At 48.5% G+C, this 23,083-nt stretch overlaps 1 protein-coding gene across 1 annotated transcript; it reads left to right on the top strand.

The window, feature by feature from the left end:
- The first annotated feature begins 206 nt into the window (after positions 1–206).
- Positions 207–6,230, top strand: LOC127054356 (cystatin-like). Its single transcript, XM_050960433.1, has 4 exons — positions 207–229; positions 3,903–4,110; positions 4,876–4,995; positions 6,141–6,230. Exons 1-4 carry the CDS (start codon positions 207–209, stop codon positions 6,225–6,227), a joined length of 438 nt encoding a protein of 145 aa, XP_050816390.1. The 3' UTR covers positions 6,228–6,230.
- The last annotated feature ends 16,853 nt before the right edge of the window (positions 6,231–23,083 follow it).

Here is a 23,083-nt window from a genome sequence, read left to right on the forward strand (position 1 = left end):
TTACAACTTTTGTCGTTCAGGGGGGTGATTTTTCACACCTCTGAATGAGAAAAGTTTTAACAAGGAAAGTGCCAATGTAGACAAGGCTGAAGTCACTTCTAATTTCCCTAAACTGATCCAAATAGAACACAAGGCAATGCAAGGTTACAATTGAAATTCAGCCAGTGAACCAGTGGTTCAATTTCTCTGATTCACCAATCACTACAATGAGTCATTACATCAGTGTAGAAGATGAACACAAGATGATCATATTGGTCCCTTCTGATCTATGAGTCTATGAGAACACAGACCCTTCAGTCTGCTCTGTCTCAGAACCCAACCCAAGGTGGGAGCCTCCTGGATACCGCTTAGCTCTCTCAGGAAGCCCATGGCAGCTATTTAACAGGCTCATACTTTGCCCAGACTCTCACCCCGTAGCTTTCTTCTGCTTAACAGACAGAGCATAAATTGCCCAGACTCGACAGGACACAACAAACCTCCTAACCCCAAAGCCTTGCGTGATCCCCCATTTCCCAGGGGAGGCCTTGGGGGATCATCTGTGTCCAGGCAGGCAGCTGGAGTCCCCACCTCATGCAGTCCTACATTCAAGGCTGCTTCTCCTCATGGAGGCTTCTTCCCCAGCATGCCTCCCTTGGCCAGTCCGACCCACCCATTCTCTCCTCCTGCCAGACATCCTGTGGGTCACATCTCAAGTTCCCCATGTGACTCTCTCTACATACCCCTCCCAACACCTGGCTTCCTTTGCTCTGTGGTTTGGTAACAACTCACGGCCCCTAAACCCCCTCCCCTCAGAGAGGATGGGTACAAGCAGTTTCCCCTAGGATACCCACTCATAGGCATAACTATTCTGGAGCCAAACCTAAGAACTCTCCATTGTCCTCAGCATGGGCAAGATCTGCTCTGTCTCCGGCTGGGAGGGCACAGGCTTACACATCGGGACAGGCATTCATGGTACAGCAGTTTTCATAAGAGCCACTCCACAATATGAACCAGAATTCATAAGCTGTACAGACAGATCCCCCAAATCAACACAGGGAACGGGGCAAAACTGGGCATGAATAAACTTGACCACAAGTGAGGGAGGTTAGGCTTGACGAGTCATTAAAGAGAGAGTGAAGGAGGGGATACAGCTTGGGGATATAGCATGTGCTCTGGGATACCACAACCTTTCTGTGGGGACAGCGCCATGCCAGGGGAGCCTGGATGGATTCGGTCTGACCCTCACCTCTCTGACTCCGATTGGGATCCAGGCCCTATGGCTATGTGGTGCAGATTGAGGAAAACGTAACAGAGGCCATGGCAGACAACACTGAAAGGGCGTCACTGGTGACCAGTCTCTTTGCACCCGTCCCTCCTTTGTCCATAAATACTATGGATTTGGGACAAAGGAAAATAGATCAATTGGTGCCCATTGCCCAACTAATAGACGACCAACAGGAAACTGGGGACAATACTATACAGGTGGTGGAGACACCTTGCAGGGATGTACCAGAGGAGGTGAGCTTGCACCCCGTGGATTGTTCTTGGAGCCTAATTTAAATGGTGGTTCAAATGATTACCATCACTGTGGTCTTGGAAACCTGCTGCTGGGTGATAAACTTCAGAAAGGAAGAATGGAAAGACAGGCATGTGTTGCGAATGAAACAAATGCTAATAGGAAAATAAAGACAGAAGCAGGGGAACATAGCTGAGGCCTGGCTTGACGTGAGTATTTAACACCGGAGGGAGGCCTCGTTTCTTGGAAGATACCATTGAGGAGGACCCAATGAATCATTAGGCTGAAAACAGAACATTTGTGCTAAATAAGGTCAGCAGGCTAACAGACAGAATGTCTGAGCCAGCTAAGATAAGAGGGAGAACATCCAGGGAACTATTTGCTATGAACTAGCTAACCAGGGACAAAGTAAGTTAGGAATGTAGAGATGAGGTAAAGAGGAAGTCAAACTATGGCCAGCACAAGCTGCGCAGGGATTGGTTCCTGCAACGTAACCAAGCCAATCCAAAAATGTGTGAGGCGATGTATAGTAAATGCAATGAAACGTGCTACATATATGAAGGGAGATGGCTTCTGTGTACCTTTGGAGCTGTGATGTACCCTGCAGTCATTCCCCATGTTTCAGGCTGATCAACTCACTGTAGCATTGCCCAGTGCCAAATAAAGATACCTGAGTGACAAAGGCTGATGCGAGTTCTTGAGAAGCCAAGTGGAGAAAGATTTTGAAAGGAATCCCAATACCTGGGGGAGCTTCTCGTCAGGGGCAGGGCCAGCTCCAGGTGTACAACTCTGGGGGATGGTGTGACATAATCCTGGTACAATCTGGACTGTTGAATCGCTGTGCCCCCTAATTCTCCAGCTCAGAGAGTCTTGTATACTGCTGTGCTATGTAAACAGCCAGCCACGCCAGGCACTGTTCACACACAGCCACCACCATGCAAAGACGTACCCAACTGAGTTGAATGAATGCTCTCTCAGCTGCTCAAGAACTCCACACAGGACAACCACAGCCTTTCATCCCAGAAATGTGCATCTTGTACTGGCCAGTCCACTTACGGGGCAATACAATCGCAGATAAATCTATTGTGCCATCAAAGGGTAATAATTATGCACCAGCGTTGTTGTTTTTAGTGAAATTCCACTTCAATCAAATACACTGGTTTAGATAAACCACTAAAGAAGTTTATTAATTAGAGAAAGATAGATTTTAAGTGGTAGGCATAAAGATCAGAATTGGTTGTATAAGAAATAAAAGGTAAACACATTCTAAATCCTAAACTTTATCAAGCAAGATTTGCAACAAACAGCTTTTCTCACTCTCCCACATGTTGGAAGCAGTTTTATAGTTCTTAGCACACAGGCTGGATTTCCTTCCCAGCCTGGGCCCAATTTCCCCAGTTCAAAGTCTTTCAAGCATCTTGTTGCCATCGGTTAAGATGGGAGAAGACAAGTGCTTAGGGGTCCATTCCAACCCCTTTTTATATCCTGACCATCCTTGCTGAGTCCTGGGGTCAGGCAGCCCCAGGGATGTATGTGCTGGAGCAAGAGTCTTTCAGGTGAATAGTAAATCTCTTGTTTACAGTTCCCTAGCTGGTGAATGGCTGGTGATGGTCATCTAAGACCTGACTGGGTGTTGGTCATCCCTTTGTTGCCACTTTGTTGCCAGTGTGGTGTTTCCCAGACCTACCTGTTTCAGTAATAAATATAGAGCCAAACTGCAGAACTCCACATACAATGTGGACACTCACATTTTAACAGGACAATATTCAGGAGACCAGCACTTTTCCAATGCTACCTCCCGAGGCACACTTTGTATCAGATCATCTCACTAAGATTTGTCATCATTTCGTAAAAGTGGTGACCACAATAGTGTAGACTGTCACAGATGAGTTTCCCTATCATCAAGAGGGCCTTTTTCTCCGAGGTAGGGACCCGTCCCCTGGTGGCAGGGTTCCACTCGGCAGCTAGCAGGGCTCCCTGTTAGGGGATGTTTCTCTATCTGCTGTATGTGAGGCTCTCTACTGGGGGAGGGGCTCTCCTAGGACTGGCCACACCCATGTAGACCAGTGGGCCCATCCAGCCTGGCATCACATCTGTGACAGTGGCCATTGCCAGTTGCTTCAGAGGAAGGTGCAAGAAATGTCCCACCTAATGGGGAACTCTGGGATGGCCTGACCCACAAAGGCCCTTTTCCCCTGGCTGAATCAAGCCCTGAGGGTTTAGTTCCCATCTATACTTGGGTCTTATGTAATGGAGGGCGACATTTTCCTACCCCCTCTGGGTGCGGCCATCAGGAGTAGGGCTCCCTCCCCATGTGGGTGGGGCCATCCCAGGGGGTGGGGCTCCCTGCCTATATCTTAGCACTCCATCCCCAGCTCTGGCCATTCTCAGCCATGGCATTCCCTGCAGCAGTAACAGGTCCCTGGCTGTGCTTCCTCCTCCTCCTGGGGGTTCCCATCACTTTGGGGGCCTCTGTTGCTGGGGGGCTGCACAATGTGCCAGTGTCAGACCCAGAAGTCCAGCAGGCAGCACAAGTAGCCGTAAAGACCTACAACGACCTCAATAACTGCATGTACTACACCCAGGGGGAGAAGGTGCTGAGTGCCCAGAGACAGGTGAGTGGATACAGGTGTTACAGGGGGCAGGGGAGGGGAGTAAGGCTGTGGGTGCTGTGGGTGCAGCCTCAAATGAGGGGTCCGGTGGGGCTGAGATCCAGGGGGGCAGAGTTGCAGTTAGGCTGCAAGGTGCGGATGGATGGGATCTGGTGGCGCTTGGACCTGGGGGGTGGGGAGGTATAGTTGGGACCCGCAGTGGGGGTGGTCAATGAGGCTGGCACCTAGGTGTCCCACTGCCCAAACACCACTGAAAACACAGCCCAAGGCTTCCCCAGCTGAGCCCCACAGTGGGAGACCCTTTGGCTAACTTTGTCCTTTTCCCTCATTCCCTGCTCCTTGCTCTGTGACATGGGGATGGGCACTAATGCCCCAGGGCGCTGGAAGCAAATCCCTTGAGGCCTGCAAATAGGGTGACCAGACGGCAAGTGTGAAAAATCGGGACAGAGTGGCGGGTAATAGGAACCTATATAAGAAAAAGACCCAAAAATCAGGACTGTCCCTATAAAATCGGGACATCTGGTCACCCTACCTGCAAAGGACTTTGAACTCGGATCATAGCCCAAATAGGACAGACTGACACCCTTTCCCCCACCGCTACAAGTGCCTTTGCTTGGACACGGCCTAAGGGGCAGTGTGTGACAACGGGGAGGCTCAGAGCTCGGCCCCTTATAATTCCTGCTATTCAGGGGCAGGGCGCGGGCCGGGGGGGGGAAAGGGGTCATGCTGGGACTCATCCCCAGGCCGGGCTCCTCAATCTCCCTCCAGGTCACATCCGGGGTCGTGCTACATCTGACCATGGAGCTGGTGCAGACATTGTGCAGGAAAAGCCAAGGTGGCATTGTGGAGCTCAAGAAGTGCCTCCTGCCACCCCCGTCCCAGCAGAAGGTGAGAGGACGGGACTGGGCCTATTTGGGGTTCAGTTCCTGGGTTTGGGGCACCAGTTTGGTTTGCCAAGAATTGATTTTCTGTGACGATTATTTAAAACCACGTCCCCACCAGTGAGATCAGGGTGTGGGGGTCCCTTCATGCGAGGCACTGGGTGGAGTCTAGACCAGGGAGGGGCTCACACTCACTGTTGCTCTGGCTGCGGGGTACGGGTTCACTCTCTGCAGGGTGCTGCTTTTGAGAGCAAAGGGAAACGTTTCCATTGGGTCTAAACCCTGTAAATTTGTATCATCATCATCCGCTCCTAACTAATGGGGCCCAGCTCTGCCCCAATTCCACACTGCGGTGGGGGCGGGAGGCACCTCAGCCAGAATCTATTGTGAGCCTGATTGCAACCAACCAACCTCTGCTGGCCTTGGAGAAGGTGCAGAAGAGGGGCTGGGGATTTGCTTGGTGTGATGCAGAGGGAGGTGGCCTGGAGCTCTTTGCTATTCCTGCCCTTGCTGCTTTCCCAGCCCAATCCACCTCCAAGACCAGCCGACTCTTTATGTATCGAACTGGAGGGTAAAAAGCAGGAATTTCTGGGCACAGAATGGAAGGGAGGTTAAAACCTGGCATTGCCTGAGCTGGGAGATGATTCTGGGGCAGGGGCAAGGAACTGCTGGGCATGGCAGAGTCACAAGGATGGGGAGTGGGGAGGTCACTTACCTGAGACTCAGGGAAGCTGGGTTTTATTCCCCGCTCTGCCAGACTTCCTGTGCAAGCCTGAGCCAGTCGCTTCCCCTCTCTGTGCCTTGGTTTCCCCATCTGTAGAATGGGGCTAGTAGCACTGCCCTGCCGCCCAGGGTGGGTTTGAGGGTAAACACACAAAATACAGGGGTGTGGACATACCGGACACTGAGCTCTGTTAGCTCTTCAGCTGATTTTATGCCCCACACATCCACAGCATCTCGCCACTGCACACACAGCAATGACTTTAGCTTCACACACCCCACCCACATTTTACCAGTGGGGAAACTGAGGCACAGAGACACGTGACTTAACCAAGGTCATGCTGTGAGGCTGGGGGGAAGAGGACAACTGGGTTTTACTGGGAACTCCTCTGAGAGTCACCCCCATTCTAATGTGCTTCATTCCACCCCTAGAAAGTGCGCTGTAACTTCCAAGTCTGGTCTCAGCCCTGGCTCAGGAGGACACAGATAAACTTTCACTGCAATTCTGACTGTCACTGAGCCCCGTGAACACAACATCGGCTCCACTAAAACGCTTCACAAGAGACAGGCCAGCTCCGTCTTGCACTTCTTCTCTCTACTCCCCCAGCGTTATTCCCAGCACGTGGCGGGAGATCAGTGTCTTCAATCCTAACTGAGGTTGGAAATCAACCAATTCCTCTGCTTCCAGGCTGATTTCTAATCCCTGTTTAATGACAAAACTGGAGCCTCTGGGCTCTTTCTGTTACCGCTGGGTCTTGGACCTGCTTCACTAGCAGCAATAAACCACTTTACTGCAGCATCTCACCATGGTCAGCTCAATGGCTGGTTATTTTTCTTTGCCCCATCTGCCTCTTACCCTCTCCACACACACAGTTATGTCCAAATTCCCGATTTGCATGGCTCCAAACCCTGTCCTCTCCCCTCCCCCCCGCCACTGACCTTGTCCCTCAGTGTCTCCTGTGAGGCTCTGGGCATGTCACACACTCATACAGGAGCCAAGGCTAGGAGCCAGTGACCGAACATTTCCCCCTACCCCACTGGGATCTGGCATTTGCAAGCACGACAGACCCAGGCCGTGCATCCACTCGTGTCAATTTGCCCTGCTGTTACCGCACTGATGGGGCTCAACTCCTGTTAGCCCCTAGTACAGCCACGCCAATGGGCACACACTGGTGTGAACGTCCCCAGTAACTCACTGGAGTCAGTCACTTTAGTACAAGGCTTTTACACTGAGACTTTGTGCCCAGTAGCCTGTCATCAATAGTTGAGCTGCAGCAGTGATGGGATAATTTAGAGGTCAGGGGTTCATGGCCCAAAGCCATCAGCTGTAGATCCATCCCACTTCGAAATGTGTTAAATCTCCTGGAACTCGCATGTTCTAGTTACCCACAGAACCATCCACTCCCTTTCTGAATCCAAGTACTTGGCCTTGGTGTTACCGAAATGTGGGGTCCGCTTAGCTGAGAGCTAATGACAGCCAGACAGGGATAAGGAAAGGTTGCTTTATTTTGCAGAAGAAAGGAGAGTTTTGTACCTTGGTACAAAGACTCTACTTCATACAAAAACCAAGAATTTTTTATACACGTTTACACACAGGCTTCGGTTGTGTTAGCATTTGATTGGTGGTTAGCAAACCCTGCACTTTTGCAATTTGCTTAGCAAAAACCGGCTTAGGACCAGCTTTAACTGCTTTAAGACCGATAAGGGAAGACAGGTTAAATACTGGTGCTCTTTTAGACTAGCTGTAGTTGGACCGCATGTGGGGTCCGTAGGACCATCGGATGGCCTAAAGTAACTTTTTTTGCTTGGGATACAAGAAGGCCAGCAGCAACCACCGCCCAAAGGCAACCAGTCCAATAAATATAAAAAAAGTCTAAAATTTAGCATCATAGTTGGGATGCCGAAGGGGTCCCTCTCTTCAATATCCTTGAGTTTGGGTAGAAGCTGGCCCTATGTTTTAAAGCTATTAACAAAACAAAAAAAAAACCCTAAGTTACATCCCCTTAAAAGCCTGCAATCAAACCCTTAGGTTTAGTATTAAAAATAAAAACCTTTTACCCCTTAACCATTGGTGTAAACACCCAAAAACCTCCCTGCCAGTTTCAAAAAGCCTATATTGCAAAATTAACACGCGAACGTTATCAAGGGAAGTAGTTTCCTTCATTCCTTCCCTTGGATCCCATAAATAAAACCCATGCATATTATATAAACGTCTCCTCTGGCATTTTATTACCTCACTCATCTCTTGTAAAAATTTCTAAATGCCAGGGGGCGCTAGTAAGCTTTACATCACACTTATTTGCTGTTACATACTGTGGGGGTATCTTAAACAACACCCAAGCCATGGGACATTTAAATACATCCCATTGGCGGTGCCGGGGCCAGGTATTTAGCAACTCCAAACATCAAAATGTTAGGGTAGATTGTCGCCACTGAGTAACAAAAAGCTCCCTCACCATTTCTTTACAAAGCCCCAGTCTGTATTTTATTTATGGCCATAATGCTTATAAAGCTTTCCCACCGGGTTGGCATAGCCAGTGTGGTGTGGCCAAAGTATTACCATACGTTCAAATAAACACCACACTAAACTCACGCCAAATCCTCAACTTGGGGACTTATTCTCACAAGCTCTTCACACCCTTAAAAGGGACTCAAATTAAATGTGCCAAAAAATCCCTAATAGTCAAGCAAACAGAATTTTATTCCTTTACACATAAACTTATTCCTAAACTAAAAATAGCAAAGCTAAAAAAAAATAGTAAACATTTCTGCAAAACTTAAAAAAGCAGCTAATACTTCCTTAAATGCTTTCCAAAAATTACAACAAAAAATCAATAACATAGCAAAAGTAACACAGCAAAATAAGCGTGTGCTAAATGCCATAAATGCTAAAGTGGGGGGGGCCTATGCTCGCATTAAAAAAAATGCTGTTTTTATATTAATCGCTCTAATTTAATTTTAAAAAATTTGCAAGCCATCAAAAATGCAGCTGTTGTTTTCCACACTGTATCTCTTAATCATACCCTTAATTTTAAAAACCTCCTCCCAAACCTTGGGTCATGGTTTACTGGCCTTTTCTGTAAAATTAACAAATAAATTATTTTCTTTCTTTTCTTTCTATATATCGTTTAAATAATATTGCAATATGCAAAATATTTATATAATGCTGTTACTAAAAGCTCTACTGTGTTTGATACCTATTAAAATGCAGTCCCGGAATTTCTTTAAATTCACCTGGTGGGCCGGATTATTCAGGTTTCATTGGGCCGGATTAGCAAGGGATACAAGGTCACAGGAATGGCCGCCGGCTTCCACGGCAGCCCGGGCACCCCGAAGGACCCGCTCCTTCTCCTCTGTGCGTAACAAACAATTTAAAAGTTGGCCCACATCTTGCCAGTCGGGATTATGAGACTGGAAAATGGTACAGAATTGCCTATAGACGACATCCAGGTCATCCCTTAGGCGAGGCATAGTGGTTTGCCAATTCATAAGGTCCGCTGTGGTAAATGGAACATAAACGTGATGGTTCACAACATTCCCTTCTGTCGTTGGAACTGGGATGACCCGGAGGGATGCTTGAAATAAATTGCCCTCAATTTAGTGTGGGATGGACTACCCAAGAGGCTAAAAGACTCTGACCCACTACTCGTCATTCTGCCAGTAGCCGGTTTGTCTACTCGAGCTGTAGTGTCCTCAATTCTCCCGGGCGGGGGTTTCTGTGGTAGGGCTGCTATCTCTGAACCCATGGCTGCAGAGGAAGGTATTGAGCCCGTCCCACTTGGTAGTGCTGCTGCTACCAGTGGCCAAGGTCAAGGACAGTATATGGGGGGATTTTTTCCCCAAAAATAGGCCTTTTTAGGGGCAGAAGGTTTTGGGTAGAGAGGCTTGAATCTGTATTTTTTTTAAGCAACGATGAGCTTCATCGTTCCACAAGAACCAATAATCCATTTGTCCCAGTGGCTGGTTTTTCAGCACCAGGCGCAGAGGGGTTAAGTGAGTCAGAATGTCAAAAGACCCAAACTTGGGCCAGTCGGTACCCAGGGCTGGCCAATCCTGGGTACAAAGCTGCAATAAGCGCCTTTTTGACATTTTTTTCTGAACATTGGGTAAAAGACAATTATTGAACATGTAATCCAAAGGGCTATCCTTAGAGGGTTTCCGCTGAGACCCACCCATCCCCTTTTCCGGCACTTAAATAGAGAATTAAACAGAAAGAAGGAGGGAATAATGGTCTAATTTAAAAAATTCAAGCCAGCAATCTCTGCTTACACTGACTGCTACAGGGGACGGAACAGAAGGATCTTAATACAACCTTAGGGCTTTCTCGCATGCTATGGCCTCCACCCTGAGGAATTACAAACAAGAAGCTCAGTTCCGTCCACACACCTAACACCCAAAGGTATAAGACAGAAATACAGTAACCAGGTAACCAGAATATAACCAGAACCCGGGAAGTGTTTCCTTGTTTTATTAGGGCTCACCTTGTCGGAGCACGAACGCCAGGGGCCGCAGTGAAGTGAGGAAGAGGGGCTAAGCACCCCTGTGGCGCCGCTCCTAGTTCACCGGAACCGTCTAGAGTCTGATGTCCAAGCTAGGAGGGTCCCATCTGGGTCACCAGAAACTGTTACTGAAATGTTGGGTCCGCCTAGCTGAGAGCTAATGACAGCCAGACAGGGATAAGGAAAGGTTGCTTTATTTTGCAGAAGAAAGGAGAGCTTTGTACCTTGGTACAAAGACTCTGCTTCATACAAAACCCAAGAATTTTTTATACACGTTTACACACAGGCTTCGGTTGTGTTAGCATTTGATTGGTGGTTAGCAAACCCTGCACTTTTGCAATTTGCTTAGCAAAAACCGGCTTAGGATCAGCTTTAACTGCCTTAAGACTGATAAGGGAAGACAGTTTAATAGTTCAGGCTACTGCGTCCGTGAGGTGTTTAATTTTTTTTAATGGTTGCCAGCGATTATAAGGCTACTAGCTGTTCGGGGGTTGCTGCTGACTGTCACACTGGGATCTTGTAGCCATGAGTTCCCAGGGATAACAGCACGTGGGGAAAGTATTTCTCCTGGCCCTGTAGATTAAGGATAGCCTAGTGGCTTCCAGTACTACCACTGATGGGTTCAAATCCCTCTGTACTGGTGGGAGGGGGAGTGAAAATTGCTGAACCTTTAAAAGCTCCAAGGGCTGGAAGCTGAACCTAGGCAGTAGTAGTCCTGCTGCAACTGCCCTCCCTCTCCTGTGACAAAATGAAACCACCTCCAATGAGGGGAGGTAGCTTCATCGTCGGGAGAGCAACTTCTGCAGACGAAGCGCTGTCAACACTGGCACTTTTCATCACTACAACTTTTGTTGTTCTGGGGGTGTTTTTTTCACACCCCAGAATGAAAAAAGTTTTAACGTGGAAAGTGCCAATGTAGATAAGGTCTAAGTCACTTCTAAGTAACCCTTCTGCCAGGTGGAACCAGCAGGAACCAGGGTGGGGTTCAATATCTAGGGGTTCCTTTCCATCGATCCAACACAGAACCAGCTCGAGCCCCCACCCAGGATCCTGGGATAATTACACACCACCTCTGGGCGCCTTTGAGAGGCAGTACTTCCCCTCTCGCAAGCACAGAGTCTGAGTGTAGAAAAGAAACTTTTAATAAAAGGAGGGAAGTAGCTTGGTGTTAATTTGGGAAAACACTGCAAACAGGGTTCATAAACCTAAATTATGAGTAAAAGACCTGCTCCCGAGCAGGTTGGCCAGTGTCCTTTTCCCTCAGGTTCTTAAGTCCAGCAGCTCAAACGTCCCTTTAATGTGCCTGTCCCTACTCTGCACCACACTCACAGTTGCTGTCCTTGGTCAATGCAGACCCAGAGTTCAGAGGTGCACCTGCAGAGTTCACCTCCCACCCAGGGTCTAGGTAGGGTAAGGAGGCACCTTACTTGCTCCACTGTTCGAGCACTGGCTCGCTGCCCTTCTCTGCCAGCCGCCCTGCTGGCTCCTCATTGCACCCTCTCGCTGCCTTGCCAACCGCTGCTCCTCACCACCTGGCCGTCCTTCCGGCCATGGTTCTTCACCACCTCACTAGCCACTCATTCTGCTCATCAGCCTCTCATTCACCAGCTGTCAGTCACCTTCTGCTGTCACCTGCCTCTCTCATGTGACCTCTACACATCAGTGTCTTAGTCCTGGTCTACACTATGAGTTTAGGTTGAATTTAGCAGCGTTAGATCGATCTAACCCTGCACCCGTCCACACGATGAAGCCATTTTTGTTGACTTAAAGGGCTCTTAAAATTGATTTTGCTACTTCTCCTTGATGAGGGGATTAGCGCTGAAATCGACCTTGCTGGGGCAAATTTGGGGTAGTATGGATGCAATTCAACGGTATTGGCCTCCGGGAGCTATCTCAGAGTGCTCCATTGTGACTGCTCTGGACAGCACTCTCAACTCAGATGCACTGGGCAGGTAGACAGGAAAAGCCCAGCGAACTTTTGAATTTCATTTCCTGTTTGGCCAGCGTGGCGAGCTCATCAGCACAAGTGACCATGCAGTCCCAGAATCGCAAAAGAGCTCCAGCATGGACCGAACGGGCGGCACTGGATCTGTCCACTGTATGGGGAGAGGAATCCGTGCTATCAGAACTGCATTCCAAAAGACAAAATGCCCAAATATTTGAAAAAAACTCTAAGAGCGTGAAGGACAGAGGTTATAACAGGGACCAGCAGCAGTGCCACGTGAAACTTACGGCGCTCAGGCAAGCCTACCAAAGAACCAGAGAGGCAAATGGCCGCTCCAGGTCCGAGCCCCAGACATGCCATTTCTATGATGAGCTGCATGCCATTCTAGGGGGTGCCCCTACAACTACTCCACCCCTGTGCGTGGACTCCGTCAATGGATTCTTATGCAACAGGGATGCGGATTTTTGGGACGAGGAAGATGAGGAGGAGGAGGAGGAGGTTTAAGATAGTGCACAGCAAGCAAGCAGAGAAACTGTTTTCCCTGACAGCCAGGAACTGTTTATCACCCTGGAGCCACCCAAGGTGGGCTCCCAGACCTTGAAGGAGGAGAAGGGACCTCTGATGAGTGTACCTTTGTAAATATAATACTTTGTTTAAAAGCATGTTTAATGATTAATTTGCCCTGAAGACTTGGGATACATTTGCGGCCAGTACAGCTACTGGAAAAGTCCGTTAACGTGTCTGGGGATGGAGCGGAAATCCTCCAGGGACATCTCAATGAAGCTCTCCTGGATGTACTCCCAAAGCCTTTGCAAAAAGTTTCTGGGAAGGGCAGCCTTATTCCGTCCTCCATGGTAGACACTTTACCACACCAGGCCAGTAGCACGTAGTCTGGACTCATTGCATAACAAAGCATGGCAGCTTATGGTCCTGGTGTTTGCTGGCATTCAAGCAACATCCGTTCTTTATCTCTCTGTGTTAGCCTCAGGAGAGTGATATCATTAATGGTCACCTGGTTGAAATAGGGGACTTGTGTCATAAACAGATAGCTAAGGGTTAATGTCTCTTTCACCTGAAGCACCTGACCAGAGGACCAATCAGGAAACCGGATTTTTTCAACTTTGGGTGGAGGGAATTTTGTGTCTAAGGTCTTTTGTCTGTCTGCCTGCTTTCTCTGAGCTTTGGAGAAGTAGTTTCTACTTTCTAGTCTTCTGTTTCTAAGTGTAAGGACAAAGAGATCAGATAGTAAGTTATATGGTTTCTTTTCTTTGGTATTTGCATGAATATAAGTGCTGGAGTGCTTTGATTTGTATTCTTTTTGAATAAGGCTGTTTATTCAATATTCTTTTAAGCAATCGACCCTGTATCTTGTCACCTTAATACAGAGAGACCATTTGTATGTATTTTTCCTTTCTTTTTTATATAAAGCTTTCTTTTAAGACCTGTTGAAGTTTTCTTTACTGGGAAATTTCAGGGAAATTGAGTCTGTACTCACCAGGGAATTGGTGGGAGGAAGAAATCGGGGAGATCTGTGTGTTGGATTTGCTAGCCTGATTTTGCATTCCCTCTGGGGGAATAGGAAAGTGCTTTTTGTTTCCAGGACTGGGAACGGAGAGGGGGAGTCACTCTGTTTGGATTCACAGAGCTTGTGTCTGTGTATCTCTCCAGGAGCACCTGGAGGGGGGAAGGGAAAAAGGATTATTTCCCTTTGTTGTGAGACTCAAGGGATTTGGGTCTTGGGGTCCCCAGGGAAGGTTTTTCAGGGGGACCAGAGTGCCCCAAAACACTCTAATTTTTTGGGTGGTGGCAGCAAGTACCAGGTCCAAGCTGGTAGCTAAGCTTGGAGGTTTTCATGCTAACCCCCATATTTTGGACGCTAAGGTCCAAATCTGGGACTAAGGTTATGATATGAGTGGCAGTGGTGGGAGGATAGACAGAATCCAGAAGCCAGTAGGAATATTATATTTTTCTTTTCTCTGCTAAGGGCTTTTTAGCAGAGAGAAACAGTTTGGTTTTAAAAGGGAACCAGAGAGAATTTTTTTTTCTGCTCTCTCTGGCAGTTTGTGGCTTGCATGTTAAGCAAGAAGCCATTAAGGAGCTGTTACAGGTCTTTTGTCATGCAATAGCACTCCCATTGAGAGTCATTACCAGCACTATATAAATGCAAATAAAGTGGTTTTTCAGGTTTACTTAACATTGAAGATTAGCTAAAGGCACTGTTGCTAGGTAGACTTCAGGAGGCAACAGAGAACCTGCAGTGCAGAAGATAAACACCGGAGGGCACCCCAACACAAGAAAACAGGAACCATGACTTCTAAGGCAAAAATTGAGGCCGAAGAACAAATCAAAGAAGCTGAACACAGGCGACAACTGGAAATAAAACAAAAAGAGATGGAAATGAAAGAAAGAGAAGAACAAATCAAACAGGCAGCACACAAAAGAAAACTAGAAGAAGAAGAGTTCGCCCACCGAAGGAAACAAGAAGAAGAAGAGTTGGCCCACCGCCGAGAAATGGAAAAACAACAAAAAGAAAATGAAGAGAAGGAAAAACAGAGAAAGCATGAACTGGACTTGGCAAAAGCTGGGCTGCATGTGCCAGCCAACCCTAACAACCCGGCGCCAATTATTGCTCCACAGCACAGGAAATTTCCCACCTACAAGGCAGGGGATGACACCGAGGCCTTCTTGGAAAATTTTGAAAGAGCCTGTCTTGGGTACAACATCCCCGAAGACCAGTACATGGTAGAATTAAGGTCACAGCTCAGTGGACCTTTAGCAGAGGTGGCAGCTGAAATGCCTAAGCAGCAAATGAATGACTATAAACTTTTTCAAACCAAGGCCAGATACAGAATGGGGATAACCCCAGATCATGCCCGTTGGCGCTTCAGAACCCAAAAGTGGAAACCAGAGGTGTCATTTCCCAAACACGCCTACTACATTGCAAAAAACTATGAGGCCTGGATAACAGGAAACAACGTTCAAACCTTGGAAGAACTGCACCTCCTCATACAAATGGAGCAGTTCTTGGATGGTGTTCCTGAAGACATCACACGGTACATACAAGATGGAAAACCCAAAGATCTCGCTGAGGCGGGGGAGATTGGAGCCAAATGGATGGAACTGGCAGAAAGCAAGAAAGCTACTGTCAAGGGGAACGATTACCCCAGGGGGCACACAGACCATAAACCCTACAACCGAGGACAGCCAAAGACCCCACATACCACAAAAGTAAAGCCACAGACACCCTACCCTTCCACCTCACCAGTCTCCAGTAACTCACCTCGGCCCAGTGACCCATCAGATGGAAGATGCTTTAAGTGTAATGAACTGGGACATATCAAGGCCAACTGTCCCAAGAACACCATGCGAGTGCAATTCATTACACCACCATCACACCAAAGATCCCCAGGCCCGGATGCCTCTCAAATACCCTTGGAGCGAAGGGAAAATTTGAGAGTGGGCGGAAAGAAGGTTACTGCGTGGAGAGACACGGGGGCACAAGTGTCAGCTATCCACCAATCCTTCGTTGACCCCAAATTCATCAACCCAAAGGCCAAAGTTACAATTTACCCCTTCATGTCACAAGCTGTAGACTTGCCTACAGCTCAACTGCCTGTCCAGTACAAAGGCTGGTCAGGAATGTGGACTTTTGCAGTCTATGACAATTATCCTATCCCCATGCTACTGGGGGAAGACTTGGCCAACCAGGTGAGGCGGGCCAAGAGAGTGGGAATGGTTACACGTAGCCAAACCAGGCAAGCTTCCAGACCCATCCCTGTTCCTGAACCATCCACAGACACCCCGTCTGTGTTACCAGAGACCCAGACAGAGGTAGTGGATCCAGATTCCATGCCAACCACTGAAACAGCCACAGCACCTCCAGTCCCAGGCCCGGAACTGGAACAGCAACCAGCACCAGCGATTGCAACCCCATCTTCAAACTCAACGCCAGTGGGCGCCAGCGAGCCACAACTGGCAGAAGCAACAGACAGCCATACCCAAAAGGCTCAGCCAGAGCCTGAAATACCCTCAGGTGCACCAGCGGAGAGCGGTTCACCAGCAACGGAAACAACCCCATCACCTACATCGCTTCCAGAGGGACCAAGCCCAAGTCCACAGTCTGAGGAAGAACTGGTGACCCCAGCCTCAAGGGAACAGTTCCAGACTGAGCAGGAAGCAGATGACAGCCTTCAGAAAGCGTGGGCGGCGGCACGGAGCACCCCACCGCCTCTCAACTCTTCTAATCGATCCCGGTTTGTTATAGACCAAGGACTTTTATACAAGGAAATTCTTTCTGGTGGACACCGGGAAGAATGGCAGCCGCAAAAACAGTTGGTGGTTCCAACTAAGTACCGGGGGAAGCTCTTAAGCTTAGCCCATGATCATCCCAGTGGCCATGCTGGGGTGAACAGAACCAAAGACCGGTTGGGGAAGTCCTTCCACTGGGAGGGGATGGGCAAGGACGTTGCCAAGTATGTCCGGTCTTGTGAGGTATGCCAAAGAGTGGGAAAGCCTCAAGACCAGGTCAAGGCCCCTCTCCAGCCACTCCCCATAATTGAGGTCCCATTTCAGCGAGTAGCTGTGGATATTCTGGGTCCCTTCCCAAAAAAGACACCCAGAGGAAAGCAGTACATACTGACTTTAGTGGACTTTGCTACCCGATGGCCGGAAGCAGTAGCTCTAGGCAACACCAGGGCTAACACTGTGTGCCTGGCCCTAACAGACATTTTTGCCAGGGTAGGTTGGCCCTCCGACATCCTTACAGATTCAGGGTCTAATTTCCTGGCAGGGACCATGGAAAAACTGTGGGAAACTCATGGGGTGAATCACTTGGTTGCCACCCCATACCACCATCAAACCAATGGCCTGGTGGAAAGGTTCAATGGAACTTTGGGGGCCATGATACGAAAATTCATCAACGAATTCTCCAATAATTGGGACCTAGTGTTGCAGCAGTTGCTGTTTGCCTACAGGGCTGTACCACATCCCAGTTTAGGGTTTTCACCATTTGAACTTGTGTATGGTCACGAGGTTAAGGGGCCATTACAGTTGGTGAAGCAGCAATGGGAGGGGTTTACGCCTTCTCCAGGAACTAACATTCTGGACTTTGTAAGCAACCTACAAAGCACCCTCCGACACTCTTTAGCCCTTGCTAGAGAGAACCTAAAGGATGCTCAAGAAGAGCAAAAGGCCTGGTATGACAGACATGCCAGAGAACGTTCCTTCAAGGTAGGAGACCAGGTTATGGTCTTGAAGGCGCAACAGGCCCATAAGATGGAAGCATCATGGGAAGGGCCATTCACGGTCCAAGAGCGCCTGGGAGCTGTAAACTACCTCATAGCATTTCCCAATTCCTCACTAAAGCCTAAAGTGTACCATGTTAATTCTCTCAAGCCTTTCTATTCCAGAGACTTACAGGTTTGTCAGTTTACAGTCCAGGGAGATGATGCTGAGTGGCCTGACGGTGTCTACTACGACGGGAAAAAAGACGGTGGCGTGGAAGAGGTGAATCTCTCAACCACCCTGGAACGTCTGCAGCGGCAACAAATCAAGGAGCTGTGCACTAGCTTCGCCCCATTGTTCTCAGCCACCCCAGGACGGACTGAACGGGCATACCACTCCATTGATACAGGTAATGCTCACCCAATCAGAACCCCACCCTACCGGGTGTCTCCTCATGCCCAAGCTGCTATAGAACGGGAGATCCAGAACATGCTACAGATGGGTATAATCCGCTCATCTACCAGTGCATGGGCATCTCCAGTGGTTCTGGTACCCAAACCAGATGGGGAAATACGCTTTTGCGTGGACTACCGTAAGCTAAATGCTGTAACTCGTCCGGACAACTATCCAATGCCACGTACCGATGAGCTATTGGAGAAGTTGGGACGTGCCCAGTTCATCTCTACAATAGACTTAACCAAGGGGTACTGGCAAGTACCGCTAGATGAACCTGCCAAGGAGAGGTCAGCATTCGTCACCCATGCGGGGGTGTATGAATTCAATGTCCTTCCTTTCGGCCTTCGAAATGCACCCGCCACCTTCCAGAGGCTGGTAGATGGTCTACTAGCTGGACTGGGAGAATTTGCAGTTGCCTACCTCGATGATGTGGCCATTTTTTCAGACTCCTGGCCCGAACACCTACTACACCTGGAAAAGGTCTTTGAGCGCATCAGGCAGGCCGGACTAACTGTTAAGGCCAAAAAGTGTCAAATAGGCCAAAACAGAGTGACTTACCTGGGGCACCAGGTGGGTCGAGGAACCATAAACCCCCTACAGGCCAAGGTGGATGCTATCCAAAAGTGGCCTGTCCCAAGGTCAAAAAAAACAGGTCCAATCCTTCTTAGGCTTGGCCGGATACTACAGGCGATTTGTACCACACTACAGCCAAATCGCTGCCCCATTGACCGACCTGACCAAAAAGACCCAGCCAAATGCCGTTAAGTGGACTGATGAGTGTCAAAAGGCCTTTACCCAGCTTAAGGCAATGCTCATGTCTGACCCTGTGCTCAGGGCCCCGGACTTTGACAAGCCATTCCTAGTAACCACAGATGCATCTGAGCGTGGTATAGGAGCAGTGCTCATGCAGGAAGCAACAGATCACAACTTCCATCCTGTCGTGTTTCTCAGTAAGAAACTGTCTGAGAGGGAAAGTCACTGGTCAGTCAGTGAAAAGGAATGCTATGCCATTGTGTACGCCCTGGAAAAGCTAAGCCCATATGTTTGGGGACGGCGGTTCCAACTACAAACTGACCATGCTGCACTAAAGTGGCTTCATACTGCCAAGGGGAACAACAAGAAACTTCTTCGTTGGAGTTTAGCTCTCCAAGATTTTGATTTTGAAATTCAACACATCACAGGGGCTTCTAATAAAGTTGCTGATGCACTCTCCCGTGAGAGTTTCCCAGAATTCAGTAGTTAAAAAGTGTTCTTAAAATGTAGAAGTCTGTTAGTTATATACTTAGTAGTATATGTAAAGGTGCATGTGTTGTAGTAATCTGTTTATTTTAAAGTTCTAGAAGGAAATCGCCGCCAGTGAGCTTCCCCACTGTCTGCAATTTGGGGGGCGTGTCATAAACAGATAGCTAAGGGTTAATGTCTCTTTCACCTGAAGCACCTGACCAGAGGACCAATCAGGAAACCGGATTTTTTCAACTTTGGGTGGAGGGAATTTTGTGTCTAAGGTCTTTTGTCTTTCTGCCTGCTTTCTCTGAGCTTTGGAGAAGTAGTTTCTACTTTCTAGTCTTCTGTTTCTAAGTGTAAGGACAAAGAGATCAGATAGTAAGTTATATGGTTTCTTTTCTTTGGTATTTGCATGAATATAAGTGCTGGAGTGCTTTGATTTGTATTCTTTTTGAATAAGGCTGTTTATTCAATATTCTTTTAAGCAATCGACCCTGTATCTTGTCACCTTAATACAGAGAGACCATTTGTATGTATTTTTCCTTTCTTTTTTATATAAAGCTTTCTTTTAAGACCTGTTGAAGTTTTCTTTACTGGGAAATTTCAGGGAAATTGAGTCTGTACTCACCAGGGAATTGGTGGGAGGAAGAAATCGGGGAGATCTGTGTGTTGGATTTGCTAGCCTGATTTTGCATTCCCTCTGGGGGAATAGGAAAGTGCTTTTTGTTTCCAGGACTGGGAACGGAGAGGGGGAGTCACTCTGTTTGGATTCACAGAGCTTGTGTCTGTGTATCTCTCCAGGAGCACCTGGAGGGGGGAAGGGAAAAAGGATTATTTCCCTTTGTTGTGAGACTCAAGGGATTTGGGTCTTGGGGTCCCCAGGGAAGGTTTTTCAGGGGGACCAGAGTGCCCCAAAACACTCTAATTTTTTGGGTGGTGGCAGCAAGTACCAGGTCCAAGCTGGTAGCTAAGCTTGGAGGTTTTCATGCTAACTCCCATATTTTGGACGCTAAGGTCCAAATCTGGGACTAAGGTTATATTAAGGGATCATTCAGAGGTGGCCATTCCTGCTAGGCTGTTTGCCTGTGACTGAACAGAAATCATCCCCGCTGTTAGCCATGTGGTAGGGGGAGGGGTGAAGCGATCATCCCAGATAATTGGGTGGGGGGGATGTGGTTTAGTTGGGTTTTTGCTGCACGTTAACCCGAAAACTGCAGCCCCTCCTTTTAAATGGCTAACCCATTTTAAATGGCCAACCCAATGGGTGCTTGGTATGGGAAATGAGGGCGCTGCTGTTTGAAACCATTCCCACATGTTATGAAGGTTAAGCAGCCAAAAGACTGTGGCTTACCATGGCTGCCTGCAAGCTGAATTCTGTTGCCCGCCGGCCCTGCGTGTGTGATCTCTCACACCAAATTGGTAGGCCCTCAATATAAGAGGCAAAATGTGACTTTGTAAAGAAAGTACACGTGCTATGTAATGTTAACAGCTTGGTTCACCGTGAAAGCGTCTACCCATTGTTCTCTAAAATGTGTCTTTTTAAATACTGCTCTCCCTTTTTTCCCTCCTGCAGCTGCAAATGTTTCAACATTCCCCATATCATCTCCATCCTAGAGGCTAGTGAAGATTAGAAGGTGAAAAAAAATGCACTCACAATGAAATGTTCTCTGAGCTCATGCAGTCCTCCCACACTGAACGAGCCCAGCAGAATGCTTGGAGGCAGACATTGTCAGAGTGCAGGAAAGCACAAAATGAACGCGAGGACAGGTGGCGGGATCAAGATGATAGGTGGCATCAGCATGATGAGAAGAGGCAGGAAGCAATGCTCAGGCTACTGGAGGATCAAACTGATATTCTCCGGCGTATTGTTGAGGTGAAGGAAAGGCAGCAGGAACAGGAGCACAGACCACCGCTGCAGCCCCTGTGTAACCAACCACCCTCCTCCCAGAGTTCCATAGCCTCTTCACCCAGATGCCCAAGAACACGGTGGGAGGGCCTTCGGCCACACTACCACTCCACCCCAGAGGACTGCCCAAGCAACAGAAAGCTGGCATTCAATAAGTTTTGAAGTGCAGTGTGGCCTTGTCCTTCCCCTCCACCACCCAACCCGGTGCTTCCCTCCTCTCCCACCCCTCCCAGACTACCTTGGTAGTTATCCCCCCATTTGTGTGATGAATTAATAAAGAATGCATGAATTTGAAACAACAATGACTTTATTACCTCTGCAAGCGGTGATCAAAGGGGAGATGGGAGGGCGATTGGCTTACAGGGAAGTAGCGTGAACCAAGGGGGCAGGTTTTCATCAAGGAGAAACCAACAGAACTTTCACACCATAGCCTGGCCAGTCATGAAACTGGGTTTCAAAGCTTCTCTGATGCTCAGCACACCCTGCTGTGCTCTTCTAACCACCCTGGCATCTGGCTGCACATAATCAGCGGCCAGGTGATTTGCCTCAACCTCCCCCCCCACCATAAACGTCTCCCCCTTACTCTCACAGATATTGTGGAGCACACAGCAAGCAGTAATAACGATGGGAATATTGGTTTCATTGAGGTCTAATCGAGTTAGTAAACTGTGCCAGCGCGCTTTTAAATGTTCAAATGTACATTCTACCACCATTCTGCACTTGCTCAGCCTATAGTTGAACAGCTCCTGACTACTGCCCAAGCTGCCTGTGTATGGTTTCATAAGCCATGGCATTAAGGAGTAAGTAGGCTGGGTCCCCAAGGATAACTACAGGCATTTCAACATCCCCAATGGTTATTTTCTGGTCTGGAAAGTAAGTCCCTTGCTGCAGCCGTTCACACAGACCAGAGTTCCCGAAGATGCGAGCGTCATGTATCTTTCCCAGCCATCTCACATTGATGTTGGTGAAATGTTCCTTGTGATCCACCAGTGCTTGCAGCACCACTGAAAACTACCCCTTGTGGTCTATGTACTGGCTGCCTTGGTGCTCCAGTCCCAAGATAGGGATATGCGTTCCGTCTATTGCTCCACCACAGTTAGGAAATCCCATTGCAGCAAAGCCATCCACTATGACCTGCACATTTCCCAGAGTCACTACCCTTGATATCAGCAGCTCAGTGATCCCGTTGGCTACTTGGAGCACAGCAGCCTCCACAGTAGATTTTCCCACTCTAAATTGATTCCCAACTGACCGGTAGCTGTCTGGCATTGCAAGCTTCCAGAGGGCTATTGCCACTCGCTTCTCAACTGTGAGGGCTGCTCTCATCTTGGTATTCTTGCGCTTCAGGACAGGGGAAAGCAAGTCACAAAGTTCCATGAAAGCGCCCTCACGCATGTGAAAGTTTCACAGCCACTGAGAATCACCCCAGACCTGCAACACTGTGTGATCCCACCAGTCTGTGCTTGTTTCCCAGGCCAGAATCGGCATTCCACAGCGTGAACCTGCCCCACTACCACTATAACGTCCAAATTGCCAGGGCCCGTGCTTTGAGAAAAGTCTGTGTCCATGTCCTCATTGCTATCATCACCGCGCTGCCGTTGCCTCCTCGCCTGCTTTTGAAGTTTCTGGTGCTGCATATACTGCAGGATAATGTGCGTGGTGTTTACGGTGCTCATAACTGCCATGGTGATCTGAGCAGGCTCCATGCTTGCCATAGTATGGTGTCTGTGCGGAAAAAAGGCCAGAAACGATTGTCTGCCGTTGATCTCATGGAGGGAGGGACGACTGACGACATGGCTTACAGGGAATTAAACTCAAGAAAGGGAGCAGGTTTGCATCAAGGAGAAACACGCACAACTGACACACCGAAGCCTGGCCAGTCATCAAACTGGTTTTCAAAGCCTCTGTCATGCGCAGCGTGCCTTGCTGTGCTCTTCTAATCGCAAAAAGCCTAGTCAGCAAACAGCACCAGAGAGCTTTTAAATGTCCAAAGGCACATTCTACCACCATTCTGCACTTGCTCAGCCTATAGTTGAACTGCTGCTTACTACTGTCCAGGTTTCATGAGCCATGGGAGCAAGGGGTAGGCTGGGGTAGGTGCGACCACATGGTGCTACCGGCT

Source organism: Gopherus flavomarginatus, chromosome 6 (assembly GCF_025201925.1).
Source record: "Gopherus flavomarginatus isolate rGopFla2 chromosome 6, rGopFla2.mat.asm, whole genome shotgun sequence".
Taxonomy (NCBI): Eukaryota; Metazoa; Chordata; order Testudines; family Testudinidae; genus Gopherus; species Gopherus flavomarginatus.

What these genes read in the sequence shown, in the direction of transcription:
- LOC127054356 (XM_050960433.1), top strand. Translation starts at nt 207, where the DNA reads ATGAGTCATTACATCAGTGTAGA. An exon ending in AGTCATTACATCAGTGTAGA is followed by an intron (nt 230 to 3,902) that starts AGATGAACACAA and finishes GGCATTCCCTGC; the next exon opens with AGCAGTAACAGGTCCCTGGC. An exon ending in TGCTGAGTGCCCAGAGACAG is followed by an intron (nt 4,111 to 4,875) that starts GTGAGTGGATAC and finishes ATCTCCCTCCAG; the next exon opens with GTCACATCCGGGGTCGTGCT.